General features: G+C 34.2%; 1 protein-coding gene across 1 annotated transcript in view; it reads right to left on the bottom strand.

Moving 5' to 3' along the window:
- Positions 1-548: 548 nt before the first annotated feature.
- PHTF2 (putative homeodomain transcription factor 2) overlaps positions 549-23211 on the bottom strand; it is a 39595-nt gene continuing 16932 nt past the window's right edge. Inside the window, exons 8-18 of the mRNA XM_074167701.1 lie at positions 21838-22039; positions 20726-20884; positions 17273-17491; positions 14781-14909; positions 13375-13647; positions 12193-12324; positions 11409-11495; positions 10280-10435; positions 7620-7715; positions 3673-3798; positions 549-2900 (exon numbers count right to left, since the gene is read on the bottom strand). Coding sequence (XP_074023802.1) covers positions 2880-2900; positions 3673-3798; positions 7620-7715; positions 10280-10435; positions 11409-11495; positions 12193-12324; positions 13375-13647; positions 14781-14909; positions 17273-17491; positions 20726-20884; positions 21838-22039 — 1600 coding nt within the window. The 3' untranslated portion in view covers positions 549-2879. The remainder of the gene's footprint in view (positions 2901-3672; positions 3799-7619; positions 7716-10279; positions 10436-11408; positions 11496-12192; positions 12325-13374; positions 13648-14780; positions 14910-17272; positions 17492-20725; positions 20885-21837; positions 22040-23211) is intronic.

Below are 23211 nucleotides of genomic sequence, written 5' to 3'. Positions count from 1 at the left end.
AAAATGGATGTTTGAGAGCTGTTAACAGAACGCTTTTCTGTTGAAAAATATTTCACTAATCAGTAGACAAACAAATAAAATACATGTTATCACACATTAATTCCGTCCAAATATTCCATAAGATGTTATTGAAACATTTCGCTTTGATTTTGCTTGTATTTTTATTTTTACATGGAAGTGTATCTTGTGACATAATGAAACAGTCAAAATGGTGATTGAAATGAATCCCTTAAATCCTGGTGAAATAGGTCTGAATTTTGTTTCAATGTTTTTCAAATAGAAACAGTTATTTGGAAGCTGCATGCCCAGTAGTCTCAATAAAATTGAACTACTTTGAATAACTAAAAGTGTCTGAAAGTTTCTTTTCTTGCAATAAAGTGCACTTCTAACAACAATTGTTTGCATTCCATGTGCAGGATTTCTCTCCCAAATATGCTTTCATTTAAATAGAATATATGGATTTAAATCAAAACAGGCAGACTCAGAAATACGCTGGATATCACTAAAAGATAGAGCTCACGGCCATTGGTTTTTTCTTTTTTACCATCAACCATAGAAAGCTTTATTCCAAGCCTGATCACACTTTCAGTTACAAAACGTGGCAAAAAATAACAGTTAACACGCAAGATCTGCCATATTTCTACTTGCCTCTATTCTCATACTGGATTTTCCATATTGAGGGATGGAGAATAAACCTCTCCCATTTTTAACATAATGAATATACCTAATGGTAGCAAATAAAGGTTTTTTATTATTTTTAATTTCATTTCACAAATCTTTTGCTCTCCCCAAGCCGCCATTTGTTAGTGCAACAATCCAGCACAGTGCTAGTTGCTGAGGTATATACATGGTTAAACTAATTTCACTTTCAACCGGAACCACAATGTTTTCCCTCCCTCCCCCCCCCCCTTTTTTTTTTTCTTTTTTTTTTTTTCAAGGTACTGAAGACCATATATTCACCATTTTAGATTTTTAAAAATAATTCCATTCTAAAGAATGGTTTTGTAATAGTGACAGGCTTTAAAAAGCAATAGCCTTAACTTTTATCACCCATAGAACTCCTGCTGTACTTTTTTTCTTAAAATATATTTTGTGCAAAATTAAGTTCTGTGTAGGTCTGTACCATAATCTGGAAAAAATTGAGTATAAAATGTACTTAATTTCTAAAAACAATCCCAACATCAAACAACAGAGAAAGAAGAAACAGATCAGATGCAGCTGAAGTTTTCACATGAGAAACTAAATATAGTATGTTCTTAAAGCTCCAGTAATACATTCTTTGAAAAACCAGAATGCACTTTGGTTATTATTAAACATTAGTACAGAGGCAAATAAAATACAAAATGCTTGTTTGTGTTGCTTTATATATAAAAATATTTTTATACCACATAAGTTTAAGATCCATTACTTCAAATCTTTCAAGATTCTGAAGATTAGCAAACACAGTGCAATGTCCAGATTCTTGTCACCTAATTACTTGTCATTTTTCAATATGAGCCCACTATTTTAGAAACATAAAATGTAAGAATACTTGCGCCTGGTGATATTAATCCTCCCGATATAATTTGTAGATGGAAATGTTGTTCCAATTAACTTAAGTCTACAGTTCTTCAACGTTGTTCCAATTAACTTAAGTCACACTGAATGACTTCTCCCTGGGGAAGGCAGGGAGAGGTGGGAAATCCAAGCTGGGAAATCCCAGCCGGGAAAGCGCCAGGGAAGGACCCCTACTGGGGAGGAACGAGGTTATTTGAAGACACAAATGTGCAGAACACCAGGCTTCATGAGCTCCGCTGCTCACCAAAGGAACTTGTTTTCTGTTTAACTATTCTTAAACTTCAATGTGGTATGAATGGCATATACTATAGTGTACAAGAGGAGAGCATCTATCTATCTCATGCTCAGTCATTCATAGCATTCCTTTCATCAGTAAATCTTTCGCTTGTTTAAATATTCAACTTCAACATATAATATATACTGCTCCATAGTTCACCATAATATATTCCAATTAATATACATTTATATGTATATATATAAAGTTTCTCATTAAAAGTAACAATAAAAAGTGCACATATTGAGCATGCACAGTCAGAGCTGCGCAGAACAGCTCAGTATTTCAAATAAATACAATATTTAATTTTATCAAAATATCATACAGCATGGTAATCATTTACAATTATTGCTCTAATAAAAGTGTTATCAAAGAGCACTTGTTGACTTGTTACATAATACCTTATTAATATCCCAGGATATTTAAACTGCAGCCTACATAAGTTTAGATCCTGGAATTACTCAAAATATTAAAAATTCCTCCCACTTGCTTCTAATAGTAATATAAAATACTTCTGCTACCTGTCATACTGTATTGTCAGTACTTTATTTTTTGTACGTCTCACTTTTCTATTGCAACCAAACATCTATTGATGCTATGACTGGTGCAAATGAAATACTCCAATCAATTTTACCACACTATCAAAAATCAAATTACTCCCATGTAGCGTTACTGTAACTAAAAGTGTTCAGCATTGGCTTCAGCTTTAAAAACAGATACAGTAATTTAGTGTAATAAATTTCCAGGATTTCAAGTTCTCAGACACACAGTTTTTGACCTTTTGCAAATCCGACCCTTTTAAAAACTAAACAAATAAGTTTGAAAATAAAATATAAATGTCAACTAAAATGAACATAAAACAGTGAGAAGATGAAATAAATACGAAGATTGCACAAGACAGTCAGATGTAAACACTTCAATTTTCCAAACAACATCCTTGAAGAGGTTGTAGCATCTGAAATACAGATTCAGTGGCTGCTTTGAGGCAGTTTTGTCAATCAATGAGCTTTTCTATAACACTGTGTTATCTCATCTTCTTTATATATTGTCAAGATTTGATCTTCCAGAGCTGGAAAAGTTAAGAGCAGTAAATCAACATTATTGCCCATCTCAGCTTTCTGTTTACCAAAACTGCAGTATCACCACATTTTTTTCTTTTTCCATTTGCTGTATATTTGATGATACACAAAATAAATTTTATATTCGTTTACTTCCAATAGGAAAAAAATGGGTAGACACAAGCAAACTCAATGGCCAATTAAGGGCTTTGTGCTACAAGCTTGTGGAAACTAACATGCCTCATAACCCAAATCTTCAACTAGTTTCCAGAGTTTGCAGTTCAGAGGGGGCCGGAGAGTAGGACCTAAGAAGGCAGTCCTTCAGCCATGACAAAATGGCACTGTGTAAGGCTGGTCATGGTAAGACTGTATCTACTGTAATACTTTACTGCAGTGCAAGACAAGGATAGCTGGCTTCTTTCTGCATCCCTCAAAGAGCTACAAAGTCAAAAACAAGGAATTCAAGAGAGAAATCAGATCCGGGATAAATAAGGTCTAGTACTTATGTGTATGAATATTTCTGTATTTATGTCTAAAAATTCTTGGTAATTAAGTGTCCTAAATGAAGTTAGAGAGCCACAAATGCAAAAAAAATGTTAAAAGGGCTGCTTTGACAAATACACCACTATTCTTCTGATATAGCTTAAATATCATAATAATTTTCAAACAACAAATCTTCTAGTTAATACAGTTAAGAATTCATTAGGCTACTGTGTATGACCTATCTACCATAACATTCTGAATGCCATGGTGGAAAAAAAAGGATGCTTATCAACTAGTTACCTTTAGATTAAATCCAAGCAGGTCACTGATGACACCAGAAACAGCTGACAGGATCACAACTTGGGTGATATTATAAAGCAGTGGATTCATGGTAAGCCCATACAACCTAAAGGGACTGTCCAGTTCCTAGTAATGCAAAACAACATTGTTAAAAAACAAAACTTACAAAAGGGTTTTTGTTCACATATGTATTGAGCGATATTAGGTAGTTAGGAAGTCTAAGTCACAGAGGAGTAAAACATTCTCCTATTCTTCTGCATATAAAAAACAATGCGCAAGAAAATACCCATCACGTTAACTGACTGCTGACTCATGGCATCTAAACAAGCCTTCAAAAAATTGGAGGCTACCCATCTAGAGCATCTACCAATTTGTTCATGGAACCAGGAAAACAGAGAACTAGTTTTCCTGGCACCAAGGTGCCATCATTTTAGAATTCGTTATGATTTTCCAGAAATCACCTTCAGTGTTAAAAGAGCTGATAGACAGCGGAACCACAAAAAACACAAAAAGACTTATTGTCCACTGTGAGAGAAGGCTACTTCAATACTATGAAAATTTAACAAAAATGTCTTTCCTAATGCAATGCCCCTTCTTTTCCATTAATTTTGAGAATAATTACTGATGAACATAGCCAGAAAAGGAAAGTAAAGGAAAAAATACTAATAACCTTTTAACTGCCAATATTTTACTTTGGTTTTTGTATTATTGGAAGGATCAAAAAATCTGCAACTTGAACAAAAAGGCTATTTCACCAATTTTCAATTATCGGTGTGTGAATAAAGGCACCCAAAGTTTTCCGGCCTAGAAATACGTCAAATAAAAGAAGAAAAAAAAAGAGTTTTAAACCGTAAGAGTGGATTATATAAAGTATAACAACTATCACTGCTTTGGTCATTTATACTTTCTAGCTTTAAATTCATCTTCATCTCCATCCTGCATTGCATCCTGGGCCTTGAACAAGGCCTTATAAACCCTTTTTTAATAAAGAAGTATTTCAGAGCTCTGCCCCTTCTTTCAAAAGAAGTGAAATAAGAATGAACAACCTTTTCATTTAGATGTAACGTGGTATAAAACTGCTGCAAATATAAAAGATACAAAAGACATGATTCTGAGAAGAACAGCAGAGAAATTCTTTAAAGAAAAAGTTTTTTAGATTATGGATTTACCTTACCAATTTTGGGAGTAAGAAAATAGTAAGAATATTGTCTTCAGTAAAAGCTTAAGGATCAAAAACATCCAACCAAATAAAAAAAAAAACAAGCCAAAACAATCAAGCAACTCCATTTAGCTACTGGGTATGAAATACGTAATTGAGTTGATCAGTAGGTACCAAGAATTCACTTAAAGCTCGTATTAGTTGGCTTAGAAATTCCATCTCACTTTTGGGCACACTCTCATAGTAACTAGGTGATGGTCTGGGTCTGTGATTTGTTGCACAAAGGCCAAGTCCCCTGTTGGAAAGGCCATGTCAGTTGATACATTTCTGGAAAGAGTAAAACGTGAACATTTTTTTGAAAACACTGAGAAAAGAATGAAAAAGACTGAAGTGAATCAGATCAAGGATTGATGCGCATCCTGCCACTAACAGCATCTATTTCTCACCCTACCTATGTTCTCACAGCACAGAAACATTTCAACTCATGAGATACCCTGAATCTGTTGTGCTTTGTCTAGTCTGCTTGTCCAGTCTCTCCTTGAATCCAGATAACCCTTCTGCATCCACAGTGTCCCTTGATCAACAGTTGCACAAGTCTGCTACCCAATGCACAGAGAATACTCCCCTTCATTTGTTCCAAAATCAAGTCCTAAAAGCTTTGTGGTGCCTTATTCTTATAATACCAAGAGACACAGTCAGTAGCTGGCTTAGCCAGGCTCTCCATATAGCTGTACAGTAACTCTCAACTTACGTTGTTTCTTTGTCAGCTTTGAGTCTTTGCTGACTCCCAGTCCTCTCATGGCAAGTGCTGCAGACTTTTTTTGAGATGAGGGGACCACACACACTGTTAAAGGTGTGCTGCTTGGGAACAATTACTCTCCTGACTAGAAGAAATACTCCATCATCTCAGCTACTAGCTGGATAGATTAAACAGAGGTTAAGCTACATTTTAAGAACTGCTCCTTGGAGCACAGGAATCAATGGGGTAAGTGACCAGAATCCAATGTGTGGTAGAATGAGGCAGCAAGGTCTTAAAGCATCATTATATGCAAAAAAACCAATTGTTTCTCTTAATAGGGTTGAAATTTCCTGACTGCAGAGGAAAGGTATAGAGGCTTACTGTATGACTCAGCCATTCCCTTTACTGATGGGGATCTCCGCACACAGAATCAGTGTCAGTTGTGCGATACTCAAATATGGTGAGAGGGGTGTGTGGACTGAATGAAATTTATCTGAGGGAGAGGAAAATACTTTTACATTTGCCAGTTGTTCCTGGGGAACTGTTCTACATGACCTATCTTGGACTAAATGAAGAAGTTGATTCCCTGAAGAAGAAACCAAAATACTGTTGTTACCTCACTTCTGAACCCAAGAATAAAAACTTGGCACCATCTTTTTAAGAACTTTACCTAACAGCAGAATGTATAACAACATCTGAATACTAAAAGCTGAAGCTAGACAAATTTAATTTAAAAATAGTTTACACAGCAGCAGAAGTGATCAAGTCCTGTAACACCATGCCAAGAGAGGTGGGGAGGCAAGCCATGAATTTGGTTTTTGTAGTATCAGGACTGGCTTCCTCTTTGAAGGGCCACTTTAGTCAATTATAAGTTACATACTGTTAATTTTAGTGTAAAAACACATAAGGAATACTACATCTAACTTATTTTATTTGTTCATAAAGGCCAAACCTAAAATAAATAAAAAAAGTTTTTCAAGTGTTAAGTTTATCACTCTTATTTGGCATTCAGGTAACCCTTAATTAAGTTTTGGATTAGGGCAATGTTTAGTCTGAAGGAGAATGAGACATTCCTGGAGCAAGCTCCCAGACAACTGAAAGAACAAAACAGCTTGCTTCCCAAATTATGACAGATCTCTGAGTTTGATAGAAAAGAAGAACTCAACAGAGGCAATCTAGGATCAAATGTGTCTTCCTAAGAACCTCAACCACTGCTTTGTTAATAATAATAACAACAGTATCAACAAGTTTAAAAAAGCCCAAAGCATATCCATGCTCTTATTCCAGATGAATGAAAGTAAAATGATTTTTCTTCTGTAGAACTCTAGAAATGGGAGGTAATAAAAAAATTAATGTTCTCTCAACATGAAGAAATATCTTCTACCCACCGAATATAGTTAGCTGGCAAACAGGATATTGCATAAGCAAAAAACTTTTCTACTAATAAGCAAAATTCCATGAAAAAAAATTGCCAAATAGTTGAAGGGCACAGCTGACTTAAATATTTGAATTACACTAAATTAAATCCGTATCTTTAATTCACTTATAAATGGACTTATGTAACGATTTCTGTCTGTCTTTCAAAAGGATTCTTCTATGACAGAAAGTAAAGAAGACATCAAGTATAATCTAGTTTTAATTTGAAACGCTAACCACTGACAGCTTTTAAGAGGAATTATTTTTGTGGGAGAATACAAAACCTCAAGCAGGTTATTACTAGAAACAGATATTGACACTCAAAATAGACAACAAAATTGCAACATTAATTTCCCAAGGGTTCATCATCCTGTCCATCCTGAAGTACTTTCTCTCACACTGCTCATATACTGTTAAAGAATAAAACTTATCGTATATAATAATAAATCATAATCCATAATGATAGCAACAAAGCAGACTGTAGTGTATGAACAACTAACATCAGTGTAACAGAGCAGATTGAAACCAAAGCACACTGTACTGCCTGCAGAAGTAATACAAGTGACTCATTAAGCAATCTATTATTCTGTTTTTTAGTTATATATAAGACTGTAATACTATTTTTATTCTTACCTTCAATAACTTAGTAGCAAGTTTTAAAACGTTGTTCACTAGTGTCAGTTCCTCCTTCTTATTAGGCTTTTTCTCCATTTTCAAGTACAAGTTTATCTGATTTAAATAAAATGAGTAACACCACTTATTCAGATTTTAAAGAATTTAATTCATTTGCAAATATTTAATAAAAAAATGAAGAGATGTCTAGCCACCATATGATAGAACAGCAATGACATTTCTGCAACCGAGCAAATTTTTTGCTGCCTTTTTAAATTTTAAGAACAAATACTGGCTCAGTACCATAGGAAAATACAATGTTTTATGACATAACAAAATACGTTTGACACCCTTATAGCAACAACTTTAAAGTTTACCGTAATCTACAAATTAGGCAAGAAAAAAACACCACATGTGTAAGGTTATAATTTCTTGTTCCTCCTTCAACAATTGCCTGAGGTTTGTCAATTCATTTCCAGAAAGTTTTATTACTAGTATGCAGACCTTACAAAGCATAACAGCCCCAAAGGTTACTTGAATAGAATGAAAAGCTAAAACCTAATTCTGCTAAAGTGTAACTTGTCTTAAAAGATTTTAGTATAATTGAGTACTTCATGAGCACCTTGAGTGCAGAAAATCAATCTTTCCAGTGCCTTGAAATATTTGAAAAACTATTAAACTCTTCATTGCTGTAGAAGAACAATATATTGATCATTTCAACACTTCTGTGATCCAGATTTTTTTTTAGGTCATTGTTTCTGAGAAAGTTTAGTTAAGAGTACAAATTAGTTCTCTTTCAGTCTTCCAGCAATTTTGAAACATCAGCTTTCATTCTCAAATGACCTATCTTTGACACCCTAGACCAGACAAAGGTTAATTTTTCTTTTTTATTGCATAACAAAAGCACATCAAAGGAAAAATATATTAAAAACACATGAACCTTTTATTTTAGAATGATGACCTTCAACAAAATAAAAAAAAAGAATTCAGCAATATGCTGAAGTAGTCCTTCAGAAGACAGAGACTCTTACCAAGCTGCAAAAGCGAAGTTGCAGAAAGGAAGCAATGCTATATGATGCTATGATATATTTTACTACCTTGTAAGGTGGTTATTGAAATAAGGGCCACAGACATCTAAACAAAGTAATTGAATATAATCAGATCTCCCTGAAAAGGTCACTGTAAGTTTCCTATACAAATTAAAAAATCAAAAACTGAGACTAATATATCCCAAGGCCTATTAAGCTCCTGAACTATCAATTTAATTTTAAAGTAAATTATGCTTTTAGAGGCAAAGAGATCCCAGTCTTTAAATAGAAAATTACTGATTTCAACAATTCAAGTGTTTAGAAACAGTTCAACAATTCAAGTGTTTAGTGTTATAAACTAAGAATAAAGGCTCCATATAGCAACTCTGAAAAAATGGTAGGTAATAAACCCCAGGAATGTTCAAATCTCTTTTAAGAGTTACTACGATTTCATTCATTTATGAAAAAAAATCAACATTCAATCACAAACTTTTAATTAGGAGGGGAGCTTGAATGCGTTTACGTACAGTCATCTACCATATTTGTACTGAGACCAGGAAACTGGCAAGACAACAACTTTGATCAGACGATACATTTTATTTTACTCAACAAAGAATCACTGAGGCACTTAATTTACAAGACCAACTAAAAACACTTTTGGATGGACTTGAAAAATTACAAGCAAACAGCATACAGTCAAAAAATCCCTGGATGTAAAATTATTATTCTTTTAGTTTCCCAATCATGAAAATCATAGATTGAATATAGAGCACACAGAAGTGGCTGGAACTTTGCTGACAGAAAGTAGAATTTGCGATTTTGTCTTATCCACAAAGCATTTAAATTGAATCTGGGGGTTGAGGCTTTTTAGGTTTTTTGTTGTAGGTTTTTGGGGGTTTGTTTTAAAGCTTCATTCTCCCCTCAGTAAGCCTAGTAACACTCATATGCGATTTTCAAGGACACCAGTTCAGACGTGCTTTTTTAAATCACATGCGTGTCAGTCAATTGTTTGGGCTGGACCTCTCATGAGAGGCCAAAATGCCAGACTTTCATGAGCTTGTCTCAAGAACACTGTAAATACGCTTTGGCATCCAGCTACTATGTGAAACCAGTCCAAAATGAATTCTACCCAGGGTGACGTGTATCCTTTTTATTTTCTGAGAAACAATCGTGTGAATTCTATTTTGGTTTTCATTTCATAAAGCTCTCGGGCGTTTTTGAGGGAAATGACTTATAACAGGATAAGCTGGATTCAATACAAAGTTAAGTGTCTGATGACATAGAACTTTTTGAATTTTTTTATATTTTTTTTAAAGTTCTGGGGACAGAGGGAGTGACTCTTTCCATGTCCATGCTGGCTTAAAATGTTCAAACGCTGACTCTCATGAAAAGCGTAATATAGAAACCTATGAAAGCAAAACAAAGGCCTGACATTCTCTGTCTCTCTCTCACATCGCTCTCTTAATTTTCTTCCAGTCCTTATCCCAAACATTTCCCTCAATTTTCAATCCAGAAAGAGGACTGTGTTGTTTCACTACACCATAATTAACTCCCCAATCCAGACTATTTTAATACATCTAAAAGGCATGCCTGAGACCTATCATATGAATGACTTGTTTAGATATAAAAATATAGGTCTATACAAATTCTCACCTGCTCAGTAAGTAATATTGAGGTATTGCTGTACTTTTTACTGGTTTCAGATCCAAGAGTAACAAATCTTAAGAGAAAGAGAGTTAGTGAAATGCACCAAATTACAAGTTCCCAGTTGTAGTGACAATCAAGGAAGATCTCATGCATGTGAAGCAGCTGAAAACAAAAGAGAAAAAAAAAAATCAAAATTTAATTCAAAGTAATATTTACATTACAATATAAGAAAATAATTATGTATCTCCCCAACTCCAAGAAAAAATTCCCAGTAATAAGTATATGGATTTTTTTTAGGCACAAAAGATTTTTGAATCATAATTTAAAATCAACATTGTGTCAAAGATATGAGGCTTGAGAAATTATCTGAAAGACTCAATCAGAATTTAGACACATCTTTTTTCATTATCCCTAAAGCAATAGAAAAAAAATTTTAAACTTGTGTTCAAACTTGCAAAGACACTATATGAGATAAAAGCCAAAATATACTCTCAAATGTACTGAATTATACAGAAAATTGAATCCAAGTAGTGGTACTGCAAAATTATATTCTTATTAAAATACTTACAGTTAGCTACCAGGAAAACACATTAGCATTAAGTAGGGAAGAAAGTAGAAACAAAATACAACCAGAAGCCATTCAGAAGCTTCCCTGTATTCTGAAACAGAAGCTCAAGGAAAAGTCTTAAGCAGTAAAAATTGTCTTCAAACACAGAGTTGCTTACTAAAAGATGTTCCACTAGAGGGCAGACTAATATAGCCAACAATTTTGTTTCTCACAAAAATCATCAGCCAAGGTCAATCTCAACCATCTTTGCAAAACTGTGTTTTGATGCAAAACGTTGGAAAAACACCCTGTGTTCTAAAATCCACAACAGAAAATGAAAGAGGACACAGATTTAAAAAATAAGAATGATGCTATCAATAAGTTTCCTTAGTTCTTACAGAATACTATTCTAAAGTAGATAAAATGAACAATAGAAAATGGAGCTTAATCTTCTGAAAATCTGTAACTGCCGTTACTGGTTTTTCGCTGTAGTCTTTTAACTTAGGAATCACGATGCAAAAGGCACTCAAAATTATTTTTTAAAGTATTTAAGTCATGGTTCTTTCTATACATGTAAGATTTCCTCACCTGTGCACAACAGATAAACACAACCGAGATAGTCAGTAGGAAGGCAGATGAAACTATCACATCGACTGAGCGTTGAGGACCTCGACGCTGGAAATAAAGGATACACATATGTGAGTGAAACCCTGCCCAATCAGCACTAATATTCAGCATATCCATTAGAGTCACACCTCAAACCTACATTTCATCATGGCTCGCAATTTGGCAATCTAAGTTCCAAACGGCATATTGGAACCTAATAATAACACTACATTTGAATACCCTTAAAGGCATGTGAGATTAATTCAGAATCAAAATGCTCTGGGGCTTGAAAAGATCATTAGAGAGATATAAGAAGATTACTCAAATATGACCTGAACATATAATAGAGGGATTGGAATTTCTTACAGATAATACTTGGGCATAATTTCTAGATTCGCCTGGCACGTATACACTCAGAACAAATATGCAAATAATTTCCTTCTGTGTTAATGACACTAATTGGTGGGGCTCTTACAATAAGGAATTGTCTGTATTATCCTACACGTGGTCATATTTACCCAACATATTCACCTGAGAGACTTTTCTGCTAGCATTAGTAAGACAAGATTCCAACTCTGAACACACTCAGTCTGGCTGCCTGCAGACACTGCTGGCCCAGAGTCACTAAAATGAAATGTATAGGGCACGTGTGCAGCAGCAGGGGTGAGTGCACAAGAGGAAAAATTCAGACTACAATACCACCTTCCGTCAACAGCATATGAGATATTTTATATTAAAGTGGTAGAAAACCAATACATTATTTTACCTTTAGATAGGACCTGAGAGAAAGCCACATTTTTATATTCTGTACTTTTTTCAAGCGGAAGTGAGGAACCTCCGATTTTCTCGCCCTTCTGGCAGATGTTAGATGACCAAAAAGTTTGGCAAAAAGTAGCCTCTGCAGAGAAGAATAAAAAAATTACTTTAACTGTTAACTGATTTTCAAGGGCACTAAAAAGAAAATGGAGAAAAGGCTTCACTTAATGTCAGTAATGTAAAATGTATCAGCATAAATTAAAATACATTAATATAGTGCAGAAATAAACGTAGTATGTTACTAAAAAGAGAAGACACACTAGAAGGTTTTAAAAGTCTTCATATTCTAATGATAAACAAAGTTTAGCTACACTTTGAGTTCCTTTCTTCAAATTTCAGACATGAAATATCTGAATGTTGTTAAAATTTGGGAGAAAAATCAAACCTGCCAGTCATTTCAATTAGAGAGTGCCTATATCCCAGCAGTTCCTTCCAACAGAAATGATTATCAGAAGCAGGTTAATTCTAGCCTACTGTATTAAATCACGTATTTTGGCTATAATTTGAGAAAAGGAAGTATAAAAATTTTTCTTTTGCAGATAAGTAAGTACCCATACCCTGCAGCAAGTGGGGGATATTGGTACTCTCTTAAAAGCTTAAATTGCAATACCAAGCTATAAATTAACAAGTGCATTACTTCAGAGAGCAGCTCTCACGGTCTCCAGCTGTAGGACAGATCTACCAGCGAAGCAGGCAGCGCTCTTGGCTAGGGTCTACACTGAACTGTTTTGAATTAAACTGAATTTTTTGAATGAAAAGCATTGACAGAACAAACGGGAAATTTATAGACTTATTTTATTGAGACACTTTCTCCTTGGGGAAAACTGAGACAAACTGGGACATGACTAAGAGCTGGGATAATAAATTGAGGCAGAAATCTGAAATAAAAGATTAAGAAGTTTTCCCTCAGAAATGCTCTCCAGGAAAAAAGGTTTAGCTACAGAGATTGTACAGAGACTTCAGTCCATTGCAACTGAGTCATCTCCTAAACTGTAAGCCCACTGAAGTATTTGTCATCACTGATCTATGAATCAGTGAAGAAAACAAGTTTAAAATATCCACAAAGTCAAAAAACTGCAAATATTAAACCTTGTATTTCTTTGGATGAAGCCTCTTGGTTTGCTGTTCATACCTGTTTATATGTCCTCTCTGCTACACATAGCAGAAAAAAGAAAATCCACACTAGAGACACACGGACCACAAAACTTATAATAACCATTGAGAGGACCAGAATGTCTCCATTTGATCCAAATGCAGTCATACAAAGTTCCGTGGCAGAATGTGTAGCTAGTTGTTCCAAATCTTTAGCTTGGGAAAGTCGAAAGACAAACGGCATTAAACCCAAGATTAAAGATATGACGTTTCCAAAAATCTGATAACCAATTCCTGGTATATAGCTGTTCACCTAAAAACAAAATAAAACAAGGTATATTTTTAATTTTGGAATTAAGTCAATAAATAAATTATTAATGTTACTGTCTTACTATCACAAAGAACACTTTATAACTTGATAAGCCATAGGAAACCTTCAACCAAGCATTTTCACAATTTACTATTAAGAAGGAAGTCCTCAAAGAGCACTTAATGCACAGGAATCAAATCGGACAAATCATTAAAAACCCAACAACGTAACATTGCAGTTAAAAGCCTCCAGTGCATATTCCTGTATTAAAAATTCATTCAACGCTGAATTAGCAAAATGTGCCAATCAGACTGTGTTGCTTACATCCTGTATGTTGCTCCTATTTGTGTTCTGCTTTTAGGTTGTGTGTTTTTTAAAGGAATCAAAGCATTCACAGTGCAGACAGGACTGGGATTCTGTTGTGCTGGCTACAGCTTTAAGTTTACTTCTACTGTGAATTGCACCCAAAATAGTATTGCCACAGAGTCAGATCTGAACTAGGTTTGTGAATACATTGTTTTTTAGCAAGTTGGAGATGGTAAGTATCAAGTTATCAGAATTAGTGATCGTTTTCTTAAGCTACGTTAGGATTTTATGTTCAACTCTACAAAATGCCTATGCTGTCTATATTGAAAAAGAGTATGACATCTTTTAACTGCTTTTACAACTGTTTCCTGAAGAGGAGTACTAGGAAAAAGAAGGGAGGACTATTGAGACATTCCACTCATCCTCTTAGATGTTTGCTTCCTAAAGAGGAAAGCTTTATTTTCCAACCTGAACTTTAGCATCCAAATACTCAGCTCTATATTTTCCTAACCCAACATATTAGTTACTCATTACAATTAAGGAAATAAATAAGAATAAGCACAGCATATATCCCTTTGGAACAATAAAACAGAGATTAGCTATGTTAGTAAGGACCTAACAATACAAATATATCTTATTGTCCCTACACTTAAGATTTCATAGCCCTTTTATCTGACAGTAACATGTAAATCAGAGTGATGTAAGACATGGAACAGTAATGTCAATAACAGATACTTTAAACAAAAACCCACCAACATAATACAAGCTTATTTTTGGTAGTGCTTAGACTTCTAAATACAATATTTGCATAAAGAAAAAAGAATACTCACTCTGTTCATTATCATACCACTGATTTCAAGCACAGACATATCTGCTTTCTTGCAGTCATTACCTTCCCATACAATTGCACTTATTTTTTCTAGTCCTGGATTCAAACTGTGGATCCAAGGCAAATGACTCTGGGGAAGACAAGGGATATATTCCATCAGAGATAAAAATCTATTGTTGTATCAATATGTCTTTGTCAGCAATACACTGACAAAAAATGCTTGAGGCTGACGCAAATACAGTTATATAGCATTTACTTCTACTATATGTTACTATATGTTAACTACATTCCTCAAAATCATCCACTTCTTTTCCAAGAAATAACTGTGAGTAGAGATCTCTCCTTCCCCATATTTTATTTTCTAATAATGTTGAGTTATTGTGGTTGAGGATTAATTGGCTTCTTTTTTGCTCAAACACATCAGAGAGGTATGAAAACAAAGGTCTATTTATAAGCCATGTTTAATTTTGCCACATGTTTTGTAGTATATTTTATTTTTCTGATTATTATATTTTCCCCTAGCATTCTGGAAAGTACTCTTCTCAGGTTGAGCCTAAAGCCAACAATTTTTTTTATTTGTTTTTAATGATATATGTGTACTTTACAATCCTTGTTAGGGCTAAAGGCCCCCCTTTGTTAACTGTATCTGGCAAGACTCAGAAGGAGTGGTAGGAGTCTAATCAATATGCACAGCTCCAAGATCCAAGCAATCCCAGCCCAATTTACTGAACGCACTTATGGCTGAGGCACCTTTACCCTAAACAAACAGCCAAGTGAGAACTGCAGGATTTGGAAAAATGTTGAGGCAACAAGGTCTGCTGCAGCCATTGCCTGACTTCCCTCAGCCCCATCTCACTCCTCTCCCATTCAGGTGAGTAAAATTCCTCTCAACTCTGCCTCATCACCTAGCAATATGTGCATCAAACTACTGGGAGTGGTGGTGCTGGGCAGGCAGTGGGAAGGGCGTGATATTATTTTTAAAATTTATTTTATCATGGATTAAAAGTAAAGCTTTTTTTTTTTTTACTTGCTTTATCAGTATTTATCTGAAATTTTTCTATTCTGCTAAGTACTCAATTATCTCCTTTTTTTTTTTCCTCCATTGGATGAAAGAAAATTATTTGTATTATTAAAACAATGCAAATCCTAGTTGCCGGATTTTCTTATTCACATATTTCCAAGGTCTCCCTCTAGAGGGAGTATCAACACCAAGAGCTGAAACTCAAAAATTCACAATCTACAATCAAAACACTCAACTGCAGGAAAACAAAGTCAATGCATAGACTGCAAATCAACTCTCTATCGTAAGGTTTCCGTTCTAGTGTTTATATGGAATGTATGCAAGAACTAAAAATAAATAAAAAAGCAAAGACTGCATAAAATTCAAATTGCTATCTCTTTGGGGTTTCTTTGTGGGGGGAGCGCAGAAGAGGAGTTTTTTAAAATCAACAAATACGTAATTTTCAATTCTGGTTATGAGTGAAATGCCTGTCTTTTGAAATTCTTTTCCTTAGCTTACATTAACACCATCTCTTGCATGACATTCCTTAGTAGTGATGATGCACTACCAACACACATATGGCATGTTTACCCAGAAGAATGTTCACATTCTCTCCATCTCTTTACTTAAATGGTTCAAATTAGCAACGCAATTAACATGCAATTTAAAGATAATACTTGTACTACAAATATAACTTGCACTGTGACATCTGGATGGATTTTACCAAAGGAAGACTAATACTTAGAATGTTAATGATCAAGTCTAATACTTAGAATGTTAATGATCAAGTCTAATACTTAGAATGTTAATGATCAAGTATGAACAATGGATTCCGTCCAACGCTAATCAAGGCAGGCTGCAACTGCAGTGTTTCCCAACAAACACTAAAATTTTCAGAAATCACTGAAATAACTGAATATGTTGCTACATAATAGCATTAAAGAAGCAAAATAAAATTATTTGCTTTAAGGTAAAAATAAAATTATATCTAAATAGAATTTAGACATATATAACACACATACACATCATATATACACATCAAATATACATATATAACATTAGATACTATGTATCTTATCTTTCTGTTTGCTTTTTTATATATACACTTATATATAAGCAAATATAAAGGTGTCTGATGTGCTCACAAAAAAGTAATTCCACTAGAGGAAAAAAAAACCCCAGAACCATCTACCACATAGGAAACTTCAATCAATCACTATTTATCCTAAACTAGAACTAAGATTCAAACACTCAAATATTCTGTAGGCTATTTCAGTATATTGTCATATCCTCCTCATTTGACAAATTAATAACTGAGTAGCAGAAATCAAATTTTCCTTCCTTTAACTCTATCAAATCACTTTGGCTTTGTTACTTTCATTTAATATAGAGTTCTTTCTCCCAGGCCTCCTGATGTATGATAAAGCCGATAATACTAAACCTGTGTGTAGTGTAAAAAAAAAAAAAAAAAATCAAAATTGGTGGATACCAACCTGATGAAATGGGTCATCTCTGTATTCTTTCTTCACACATGGATTCACTTGAGGGCTTTCTACATCTGTCTCACTGGTACAGGAGGAGTGGCACTCTGCACAGTGCAAGAGGTCCTCCCACAGCACATCTTCAGTTTCCGATTCTGGCCTCGCACTCTCAGAATCTTGCCTGGAGCTTGAACACCGAGAACTGCAGCTAGTACCTGATTTAGGTGTATCCTGAAATTAAAATATGCATTGCAATTAATGCAGCTTTTTCATTCTACATTGTTTCCTGACAGAACGGTTCTAAAGTTCAAATTAGTGAATCCACATTTATCTGGTTTTTATGTTCCAATCCATTACCTTTTTCATCAGAAAGAATTACATGTTTGTTGAAGGAATGTCTAAGAGGTTGAACATTTTTAGACACTGTACAAATAAGTAACAGTTCACAGTCCCTGCTTTGTGAAGAGGGGTCACATAATGAAGAATCAAATCATATTAACTATTAAAAGGAAATAACTATTTTACAGATTTTTAGAACTCATTAATTTAGACTTTAACAGCAATTATCGAGCCACAGACTCCAACTATGTCTCAAACTTCTGATTTTATAAGCTGTAAATTAAGCCTCTTTAAAACACTTACAGCCTTGTTATCGTAATGAAAATGTGAAAGACACAAGTGAGCGTGTGAGACAAAAGCTATATACACCAGACTGAAATTGTAATAGAGAAATGTGACTGAGAGAAAAGCATCATTAACAAAGTATTTTAAATTAATCTGGGATTTTGATTTTCTGCCTCTAGCTATTTGAGCTGAAGTACTTTAGCTACTTATTAACTTCTCCATAAAGTAAGGAATTTTTTCCTCTAGAAAGGGCAAGGCCCTGGAGGAAGAAGGGACAGATACTTCTAGTCATCCAAGACCTGAGGCACTCAAATAGCTTGTCAAGCAAGCAGCGTGGACACAATTTAACCAGTTTTAAAAGCAAGCTTGGTATGTTCCAGAAGCACATTTCTAAATGTAAAATTTATGTAAAATAAATGAGGAAGTTCCCTAGAAATCACATTGCCCCATTGTTACCACTAACACACCTCTCAAAGAGAGAGTGAGCTTGTTTGAAGACAGTTGTGCATCAGGTGTAGAGAGGAAAAATAAGCAAGAATATACATAGCTACTGCTATGTATAATCTCTGTGTAATCTATGTAGTCATACATAAAATTTTAATTATTTTAAACAAACTGCACTTGAGAAACAAGCATGCCTCATTATGTTCAAATTTTACCTATATCTCTTAGATAAAGAAAGAAAAGTATTGTTTGGGACATTCAAGTCTTCCCATGCATACATATGAAACAATCTAGCTTTGCCTTCACAACAAGAACTACTCTCTACAGCAAGCAGAATCCATTTCCTGCATGACAGGTAGGTAGTCTTAAAAGCAGTACCTTCCTACTCATTGCCATCCTCTGCAATTTCTGTTCCAAATTAACACAAAATTTACTTATTTCTACTAGTTTCTGTTGACAATATACACAATCTTTTACACTGAAAATAATAATCAAGCAATTTTTCAGCAGACCCACTAATTTAATATAATTTTTAATGCATAACTATCTAAAGAAATGTTCTTTGTTCTTCCTGAAAATCATGCTTCATGTATTTTATGTAAGCAATTTTGTAAAGAAATATTTAGAAGAAATTTGGTCTGACCTCTTTCCCTTTTATTTTTTTTTACAAAGAGAGGGATAACATCAATGCAGGAAGAGTCTGAACTGTTTTTCTTAAAATAAAAAAAGAAAAAATTGTATACAGAAGGCGGTTGCTACTGGGTACCATTGAGTCCTGAAGTTAATAAAGTAAGAATATTAAAAAAGCTTGCTCAAAAAACAATTAAGTTGACAAGTAAACATGAAGATAAAAGAAAATGTAGGACAGAAGTTGAGAGTATATCCACTGACTTCACTAATTATTTTTTTTTTAAATACAAAGAAAGCTTTCACAGATTTGAAAACTATTGTTTCATTTCCTTTGTAGTCATGTGGGGGAGGCGAGTCGGTAACAATAAAGAAAGGCTTCCTCTTTCACGGCATCAGTCAGATAAGTAAATGGAGAACAAGTGAAAATATTACTACCAAAGCTACGCACACAGCAAATTCAGTCTCTTCAGTTTCTGAACATATCTAAAGAGTCTTCCCTAGTTCTGCAGCACTCTACGCAAGAGAAAATATATTTAAGGTGAAAAAAAATTGACGGTAATCATATCTTTCTGCTTCCTCTTGTCAAGCACTACCAACTGCACAAGTATACAGTCAAGAGACATCTTCTGTCATATGAAACAAACAGTATCGACCTGCTCAATTATCCTAAACCAAATATGCATAAGGCATTAAACACTCAAATCAATTAGCCTTCTGGATCTTTTTAACCAACATCTGTGAGAAATAAGTGAAAGGATAGAAGAAAAGATTATCTAATAATGTTTTTATGCAAAGCATCAAGCTTAAGGCTTTGCAACTGTTATCAGAGAAAGTAATATCTGAACTCTTCTAAGGAAAGGTTTCTTGTATCAAGCCGAAAGCTTACTCAGGAGGCTCTGCCTATTCAACCCACCTGTAAGTGGGCTTCAGTTGGTGCTGGAATTACTCTTTACACTCTTTTCTCATGGTTCTAGTGAAAAAATGGCAATGCAGCCTTTGAAAAGAATGTTCCATATATCTGCTAGGTTGCACAGCATTTGCAAAAAAGAGCATAATTTCTTTAAAATTATAAATAAATAAAAACACGATAACGTACTGCTTTCTCTTTCAATGTCTGAGGCCTTAAAATTAAGAACTCTGCTAGAATGGAATCCATGAATTCTCCTTTTCTAAGCTATAATGTCATCAAGTCTCTTAAAATTTCAGTATTTTTATGCATTAACAATTTTGTTAAGATTTCATGACAATATTTTAAATTATTGTTTCAATAAATATGAGGGAATAAAAACTCAGAGGTGGAGTCAATCAAACTTCTCCACAAGAAGGCTAGTGAATCCAAAATACTAACTTAACAGAGAGAAACAGCAGCACTAGAATGACGAAAATTTGCATATTGCCAATTTCTACTGATTTTATAACAGATCAAGTTTCCATAGGAGATAACTGGTATCAAAAGACAGCAACAGAGTTTGCCATAACCTAATGCAAGATCTATAGAATGTATTTTAGGCTCCTTACAACAAATTGAAAAATAGGATGAAGCTCAAACCAACTAAATAAAAACATCTTAATTTCAAAATGCTGTCATCAAAATAACATAATAAAAAAAAAAATTAAAATCCCTGTTCCCCGCTAGCATGACTTCCAATTAATAGACTCCTAAAATCCAACAAAGAATAAAAAAGGTTTGAGAAAAATTTATCTATTCAGTAAGAAATCAAGATGCTTTAACAATTTACAGAAAAGAAGCAATGGAAAAGAACATACCTCCAGAGGATAGTGTTTCTTATAATGGTGAGATTTCCTGTTTCGAAGTGTACAATCACTACAAGTGCGTTCTACATTGCGACGTAAAGAATATCCAGTTTCAGGCCCTTCTTCGCTAGAAACCTCATCTGATAAATTTGTCACAGTCCTGTGAGTATCCTAGTGCAAGAAATATAGTAAGACGTACACTCATACTTACTAGGTCTTGTTCTTAACTACTGTAATCAAATTTCTTTCTGCAACATTATTATCTATGCTCAGTTAAATATTAACACATTTCCAATTGTCAAAATGAAGTGGTACGGTGGGAATTATAAAACAGAAATTGTAATATCAAAATAAACATTTCTCAGACGATGAAGGGCTAGTTCATATTATACTAAAGAACAATTCTAACATGGCAGTCAATATCAGCAAATGTCAGTGGTAAGAGAGTCAGGAAAAACATTCTGGAAAAGCTATTCCATAGAATGGTAAGATGAAAATAGGATATCCAGGAGATAATCAGACCCAGACAAATTAAAAGTTCTGCCTTCTTTCATGACCACTTCCTATGGTTCCAGAGTCCTGCCTACTTCATTGAGAGGGAAATCGTACTTTCCTCATCTTAAACAGAGATCAATAAAATACTGTAAATACAAAAATAAATAAATAAAGGAAAAAGAAGATGATTCACAGGGAAATGCTCAGAATGACCTCAAAATTACCAACTGTCTGTAATCCAAAATCTGTTCCATTTTAGCATAGAGACAGACCTGTGCCCAGAGTATCAAAGAGGCAGGAAAAGGTACAGTGTGTTTAGCTGGTGTGGAAAAAGCCACAGATAAAAGACAGCACACAAATTTGTGCACTGAAATACAGAATGGCAAAGAATATTTACAACTCAGTAAGGATCCTCCTACAAGAAAAAGGAAAGGCTAGGAATATAAGCCTTAATGTAAGTTAAGATTTAACATAAGTTTTTGGACACAAGACCCTAAGCCTAATTTCATTTTAAAAACATTTTCACGAATAAAGTAGATAAGAATGCATCAAAAGCATCACAAAAATACACCTCACGTATCATTTGACAAATTAATAATCCTGCTTTGAAAGCAACAAAGCACACTTACTTTGTGATGACTGTGATTGCTGAAGGCATCTCTCACTGTTGCAGTGCTCCACCCTGACTCTTCTGGCCTAATCACTTCACATCGACGTTCGTGGGCCTGTGCACATTCTTCATTACTTTTACCTGTCTTTTTCCCATCAAGGGACACGTAGCCATTATCAGTCTCAGTGGATTTATCTATTGAGCTTTTTGCTTTCTTAGATCTATATTTGAAACAAATGTAATATTAAATTAATGATTTTACATTTTTTTCCGCAGTCTAAATCCTGCCTATCTGTCTCAACCCATGTTTTAGTTTTACTACTAAGATGACCCCAAACTAATAATATTAACATTTGATACAGGATTTGTAAGTATTTCATTTTCTAAATATTACCCATTATCCTTTCCTAAAATTGTTACAAAAGAAACTGTCAGTGTCCAAAAGAAAATTATACCATTAGCTACTGAAAGAAAAGGACACCCATGTTTTAAAATTAAAACTTCACAGCAACTTTGGCAATAGAAAAACCCACAAGCTTCAAATTAAATAGAAACTTTTCTATTCTATCTTAACAAAAAGAGAGGTATGCTAAAAGTTTCTTTAAGTGTTACAATTCAAAGCGAGTATGCTGTTTCCTGAAGCTGCAAACAAACATGCTGTTTAGTACTCTGTACACAGATATTTTTGTTGTTATGTTTTTAAATGCACTCTTCTTATTGTCAACTCTACTAAACAGAAGGTGATTTACCCTTTTCCTTATTATCCAGTAACACCCTTGGCAACATATTTTGGTATATCTTACAAACACACTAATTAAGCCTGTTTTTAAATCACAAAATAAGTTTATGAATTATGCTTCAGTATTACTCTTAAGACTACTAATATTAATGAATAGTCTTCCATAACGTTCTTCAGGCATCAAAGCCCTTATCTAGTCAATAGATGTAGCAGCAAGAATATCTAATATTAGAAAAAGGCTTTCTCAAAGCAAACATTTGGATGATTGCACTTCCAAATTAGAAAGTGCAGTCGATGAAGGAATGAAAAGGAACAGCAGCTTGCTACCTTATCGATAGAGACTACTTTAAGTCTTCGCTTAAGCTTCTGTATTCTCAAAGTAAATGACATGGAAAAAAAATCAGAAAGTCAATGAATATCTTGTATTTACTAGATTTTGTTTGTTAGATTCCCAGAACACGTGTGAGAGAAGAAAAGTGTTATAAATCAAGTTTTCTGATTTCTCTATTTTTATTAAAAGTAGAAGACTGGACATAGGTCATAAAACTATCAAGAATCTGCTTGGTTGATCTTGTGCTCCTATGAGGGAACATGCATTGCCTTTCTCTTTAAGGAGTGAGGCACTCTGTGAGAGCTTGGATTACACAGCAGAAG

Source organism: Numenius arquata, chromosome 2 (assembly GCF_964106895.1).
Source record: "Numenius arquata chromosome 2, bNumArq3.hap1.1, whole genome shotgun sequence".
In the NCBI taxonomy this organism is placed as follows: Eukaryota; Metazoa; Chordata; class Aves; order Charadriiformes; family Scolopacidae; genus Numenius; species Numenius arquata.
This window is presented reverse-complemented; position numbering and strand designations above follow the sequence as displayed.